Source organism: Sinocyclocheilus anshuiensis, unplaced genomic scaffold (genome assembly GCF_001515605.1).
Source record: "Sinocyclocheilus anshuiensis isolate Anshui unplaced genomic scaffold, SAMN03320099.WGS_v1.1 scaffold2090, whole genome shotgun sequence".
Lineage (NCBI taxonomy): Eukaryota > Metazoa > Chordata > Actinopteri > Cypriniformes > Cyprinidae > Sinocyclocheilus > Sinocyclocheilus anshuiensis.
In genome coordinates, this window is record NW_015560626.1 from 194,221 (window position 1) to 200,539 (window position 6,319).

The 6,319-nt window shown below is 36.4% G+C and overlaps 2 protein-coding genes across 3 annotated transcripts in view; one reads left to right on the forward strand and one right to left on the reverse strand.

Moving 5' to 3' along the window:
• LOC107681971 (calsyntenin-1-like) overlaps positions 1-3,475 on the forward strand; it is a 45,572-nt gene extending 42,097 nt beyond the window's left edge. The window contains 1 exon segment of the mRNA XM_016478366.1: positions 189-3,475. Coding sequence (XP_016333852.1) covers positions 189-377 — 189 coding nt within the window. The 3' untranslated portion in view covers positions 378-3,475.
• Positions 3,476-4,279: 804 nt separating this feature from the next.
• lzic (leucine zipper and CTNNBIP1 domain containing) overlaps positions 4,280-6,319 on the reverse strand; it is a 7,098-nt gene continuing 5,058 nt past the window's right edge. Inside the window, exons 2-8 of one of the 2 annotated variants that reach the window (XM_016478395.1) lie at positions 6,203-6,310; positions 5,992-6,127; positions 5,300-5,398; positions 5,119-5,214; positions 4,941-5,022; positions 4,790-4,850; positions 4,280-4,695 (exon numbers count right to left, since the gene is read on the reverse strand). In XM_016478395.1, coding sequence (XP_016333881.1) covers positions 4,792-4,850; positions 4,941-5,022; positions 5,119-5,214; positions 5,300-5,398; positions 5,992-6,127; positions 6,203-6,303 — 573 coding nt within the window. In that variant the 5' untranslated portion in view covers positions 6,304-6,310 and the 3' untranslated portion in view covers positions 4,280-4,695; positions 4,790-4,791. Of the gene's footprint in view, positions 4,696-4,766; positions 4,851-4,940; positions 5,023-5,118; positions 5,215-5,299; positions 5,399-5,991; positions 6,128-6,202; positions 6,311-6,319 lie in introns of both variants that reach the window. The other variant, XM_016478394.1, reaches the window with a different exon arrangement.

A 6,319-nucleotide genomic window follows, 5' to 3' on the forward strand; every position in this document is an offset into this window, starting at 1 on the left:
TTTGACAGCCCTAATATATATATATATATATATATACAATATATATACAAACCAAAAAGTTTGGGTACCCCTGTTTTTTTTGTTTTTTTTAAATAAGAATTTGATTGCTCGTAAATCCACTCTTTTGAATGAATCCGCAGACGTCTATTATGCAGTATGAAGAACGTTCAGTTCTCTCTTCCTCTTAGACTTATGAGGATCAGCACAGCAGCGAAGAGGAAGGAGACGAGGAAGAGGAAGAGAGCGAGGATGGAGAGGAGGAAGACGACATCACCAGTGCGGAGTCAGACAGCAGTGAGGATGAGGGCGGCGAACAGGAAGACCAGCAGGGTTCGACTAGACAGCAGCAGCTGGAGTGGGACGACTCCACCTACTGATCCTCCTGAGCACACAGTACACACTACTCACCAACACACACACACAATGACAAATCCACTCACGCACAGTCACATCCCTCTGCCAATAGGGACGCCCATGTTCCCCCTACCTAAGGAGCCATGCGTAAAAACGCGGAAAACACTGAAAACTAAACGATTATACAATATATGTACAATATAGATGCGAATATATCCGGTGTCTGGCGTGACAGGTGTTGCAGTCCGCTTCATTTCCACCTGCCGAGGCTTCCCTATCGACATCTTATCGTGGTGGTATTCAGTGTAGTATAGTATCACAGCTATCTCAATACAAGTTCCTAATTTATTGAATCTTTTTCTGTCCTATCCGAGGGAATCCTGGCCTCCGTTTGCATTTTCTTTCAGCTCTGTACGGACACATCCCTGCACTTTTACTTTCAAGTTGAGCTTCGAGAATGATTTAATGTATATTCCTTGCACATGACGTTTTAGGTTGATTTGCTACAGGAATTTTGAGGAAAACGCTTTCCGATCACTTTATATTGCATGGCAAGATTTGCAGTCTTGGGTATGGAAGAAAACAACAGCTTTTTGATATTTTGTAAATAAGACAAAACCATGTAATTAGTCAGTGTGTTAGTGAAAGCCTAACCAACGGTTTCCGGTATCTAAAAAGACACAGCACCTGCTGTAGAATATTTACGTCAGATGCTCTTAGCATGTTTCAGAAACTTTCAGTAAATCTCATGCTCGTACTAAAAGACGTCCGCTTCACAGAGAGAAAACCATGACAGAGGCTGAGGTTTCTGTGGCAAAGTGTCGTTCATTTTGTCTTTTCTCTTGGAGGTGGGTGTGCATCTTTTTGTTTCGTTCCGTTCTGTTTCGTAGTTTTCGTAGTGCAGTGCTTTGGCTTTACATATGCTAATTCTAGCTGGGCTTGCAATGGCACAAATGCTACACCAAGGCTTCAATGTTTTTAAATTCAGTGACGTTTTGGGGACTAATAATCACATTCAGATGATGAATATACAGTTGTTGTTTTTTTTCGCGTGGTACTGTTGTACAGTTTAGGCACACCGCAGTTATTTAAGCCATTCTTAAGTGATAGTGCTTGTATTTTCTGTAATAAATAGAGACCAATTGGAATCACAGTACTCAGCACTCTCATAACCCAGTCTGAATAACATTTATGACTGAAACGACATGGAAAACGGGTGCGCTGTTGATTTATCCACAATGTGAGCATTGAAAGGTCTGTTGTGTACTGTTTTGACAGACCTCTTGCTAAAGTACTGGCTTGAGATGGTCAGTTATATGAACTTTACTGAACAAAATTATGGGGGGGGGGTATTTTTATTTCATATATATACCTAATTTTGTATTTTTAAAGTTTTCTTTTTTTCTTTTCAAATTCAGGGTTAACCTGTGTTATTCTTGTCATTTCAAGGCCCCTTAAAAGCATTACAAGGGCTAATTTGCCTGTCACAGCGCATTAAAAGAAACGAATTTCAACTTTTAAAGCATAAAATATTTTTGCAGTATGGCCGTTGGATTTTTTTGTACATGGAACTGTACTGTAGAGTTGTGTAAAGATATTTGTTTACATTTGGTAAACTTTTATTCCTTTTTGGTGACGCTATCAATCTACTCAGATTTGCAGGTAATTTCTCTTCGTAGTTGCTCTCAGAATCATGTCATTGTTTCATTTTCTTACTGTGATTGGACATTTCAGGATGCACCCCCTCCGAAAACGGTTAACTATTGGGGAATACAATAATATTCCGTTCCCGTCGGGCTCGAAAAAGAATGTTAATTATTTAGGAGATTGTAGATTGTTTGATTGTTTAGTAAAGACGGACGTGAAGCTTTAGGGTACTTCATTCAGATGTTTTTGTTTACTTGCATGAATGTTCTCCATTTAAGGCCTAAGCTGGTGGTGGTATGAATATAATTTTATGTCAGAAAAGGTACAATGTGGGAAGTTGTCGAGAAGGTCTATTTTTGTGACCCATGAAAGAGCGACGGGAGACTTTTCTTGTAGGTTTTCGTTTTTGTTACATGTTTTGGTCATCAGGTTCCCCCTCAAAATTGACAGGACTTTTAAAAAGAGGTCCAGAATTCAGCTGGTGGAGTTGGGAGTGCCTTTTGCCTATCACAGCGCATTAATAATAACACAACTAACCAAACACTCATCCATGCCATTTTAGTTGTTGCAATTTTCTCATTTTATAATGATTTAATATTAGATTTCTTACAGGTATTGAATTTTCTGTTCGGGATCAACAGCTAGTTTTATCAAGAGTGGACGTTTTAATTGTCCTGCATACAGTAGACGTCTTGTGTTCATGTTGATGTGTAGAGAAAATAATAGGTCCATACTGTATCATCAATGAATATTGTACTAAATCATGTTTGAGGAAATCCACTTCGAAAAGATGTACATTATTATAGGCAGCATACGTGGGTATGAGTTTAACAATGTGTGTACAGTGAAAGGTGTATCTCCTGATAACGCTGTAGAGGGCAGTATGAAATTCACAAGAAGCAAATACATGATTTCTCACACAAATGTAATAGTCTCTCACAGTGTATTCTCAAACCGTTTGATCGATGTAAACCATTCCATGAGACCAAATTTAGTATAATCAATGTTTGTACCGAAAATCGCACAATTGTTTGTATCTTCCCTCCTTTCCCCTGATACAAATATTCATCTGCAGGTTCTCAAGGGAAAAAAAATCATGTGAATTGTATTTCAAACAATGTGATTTTAAGACACTGGCGCAGAAACGTTCCATAATAAATCAGCAGTCTGTGCTGATTGTGAACGGCTGCAGATGATGGGTGTCTAATGGGGCATTGTCTTTGCATGTATAACACAAGATATAAATATTTCCTGTAACTGGCACATGGTACTGTGGGTTTGGAGTGGAGTAGATGGGACAGGATACTGGTGATACTACTGAATCAAAGATAGCCGTCTCAGATTTGCAGCCTTCAGCGGTCATTGTTCACGTTTTGAATTACTTTTATTTTTTTGCTCTAGAAATGAAAACTGGGGATGCTGTAGAACTGTTGGATGCTGCCTTCCAGCTCATTCACTTTTCTATTATTCAGAGGAACAATTATAGTGAAGTCGATGCTTGCTCATGAACAAAATAAAGGATGATATGGGAATAAAGTTGTGTTGGAGTTTTGATTATTTCGCTTGATAATTATATGCACAGTTTGTCTATGTTTACCTTTACATTAGCACAATCTTGTTTTTATGAATTAATGTATTTGAATATTATATTTACTGTAATATGTGTATGCATGTGATTTAAAAATTTTTATATGTACATGTATACACAGCACATAAAGTATTTAAATGTGTATATGTATATAAATTCAAATAATCAATAGAGTAAGTTTAAAAGCTTCTACCATCCTCGTTTCTTTAAAGCTTGAAGGAAAATATATAGAAATATTTCTATATCCGAAACATTTCAATCATTCTCCTAGATCTTTCGTCATGTATTTCATCTTTAATGAGGCCTCTATGATGAAGGTGAATTACAGACCACAGTAATGTCGCCAGGACTATAGTGCCACCTAGTGCTTGAAAACGGAAAAATATTCATATCGAATTCATATCTATAAAACGTCTCAGTGGTTCAGAGAAGATATAGAAGCCAGCTAATGTCATACTAAAATGATTAGAATGATAGTGTGGAATTAGGAGTTTTTTTATAAGATTTATAAACATTTGCATATAATGATTTTCCAAAGATCACAATCCAGTCTGTAATAGAATTGGCAGAGATTAAACCTGTTTTTGATCTTTTTCAACCAAATGCATTGCAAAAAAAAAAAAAGTTGTAATGAGAGAAAAGACAAAACACTGACAACTTTTAAGATGTTGATCACCAAATATATTCAAATACAAAGTATTTACAAATATCACACTGTTTAAAAAAAGTTATGACAAACCAAATTAAAATGCATAGTAATTACAGTCTGTTTTACTATCAAATACTAGTACCAAAAGGCTTATTGGCAACAGCTTGATGATAAGTTTAATAAATTACACTACAACCAGAGGGTTAAAAAAGAATCAGGACTTTTTTTTGACAATCTTACTTCTCTGTATTCAGAAAATAAGAACTATTCTAAAATGAGCTTTTATAAATGTTTGAGACATTTCACTGAAAATGTAAACACTTTTCTTCCACTGTACCCAAATCAAAAAATACAATCAAACATAAAATGTATAGGATGTATACAATACTGTCTGATGAATCCAAATGTACATACTTTAGGTTGAGTGGCCACATGATGTCATCTGACAGTTCTGTTCCTAAATGTACAAATTGCAACCATTGTTTAAAAAAATTACTGTAAATACTGTAAAATGCAAGCCACACTCACAATAAATGTCAATCCAAGTAAACCTTTATGTCGGGGTCTTCCCAACTCCAGAACTGGCCAATGCCATTATCTTATCTTCAGATCCTAAAAAGGTAAGATACTTTTGATTATTGAAGAGGTATTTATTAAGCAAAATATGCTTCAATAGTCATAATTAGCTGCTTCTCATCTTACCCAGGCTCGCAGTCACCTTCTCAAAGTGGCTCAGAGTGGCACTAGCATTTGCAGCAAGAAACGCTTCATCCTCTGTTGTCAGCTGTGCATTCAAACAATTTACAGATATCAGAAATGGTTTAACATGTGAGTCTTGAAATAGATGCGAGAGTATTTGTGTCCGTAATGGCCCTCTCACCTTCTCGCCAAGTTTTCTCAGAGCCGTGAGGATCTCCACTTTCTGCTGAGTGTACACATCTCGAGGGAGCTTTCCAACCATCATATCACGGTCCATCTGAATTCATACAGTATCATATGAACATATTGAAGTCTTTGCATATATATTTGCATATTTGAAAATGTTAACATGTGCTTGTCACCTCAGCCAGTCTTGTCCTCAGTTGCCCTGGCTGCTTTTTAGCAAACAGCCGAATGACTTCTGGCGTCTTGAATGCCTGACTGATGGCAGCTTGGATCGCCTGATAAATATTTGCAGTCATAAATGATCTCTCAGCATGCATAAATAATTATACCAGTAGACATCAGTCTAGATGTCTTTTTACAGAAAAAAACTATACCTTTAAATTCTGTACACACACATATATATATATATATATGTGACCCTGGACCACAAAACCAGTCATAAGTAGCACGGTTATATTTGTAGCAATAGACAACAATACATTGTATGGGTCAAAATTATCGATTTTTCTTTTATGCCAAAAATCATTAGGATATTAAGTAAAGATCATGTTCCATGAAGATATTTCGTAAACTTCCTACCGTAAATATATCAAAACTTAATTTTTGATTAGTAACATGCATTGCTAACAACTTTAAAGGCAATTTTCTCATTATTTAGATTTTTTTGCACCCTCATATTCCAGATTTTCAAATAGTTGCATCTCGGCCAAATATTGTCCTATCCTAACAAACCATACATCAATGGAAAGCTTATTTATTCAGCTTTCAGATGATGTACACATTTGAATAAAAAAAATGGACCCTTATGACTGGTTTTGTGGTCTAGGGTCACATATGAACTTTAATAAAATAAAATCTAAATTGTTACCAGTTGCATTCCCCCCAGTTCATCAACTAGTGTCATATTCCCAGACATCAACTTCTTTAATGACTCATTGAACTCGCTCAACTGTTCTAGTGTCTCTTTTTTGGTTTCTTCATATTCCTCCTCTTCAAGTTCTTCTCTGCAATTGAAAAAATAATCAAATTTGTGCATGTAACTGAATGTGTGTTACAGAGAACTGGTGGGATGCCATTACCTGCACTCCTCTAAATCCTGAAGCTGTTGCATTAACCGGTCCAGCTGTTCTTCCATGTTTTGTCTCAGTTTGCTTGTTTCTGATGGCCCTCTAGAAGCCATTCTTTATCTTTTGAAA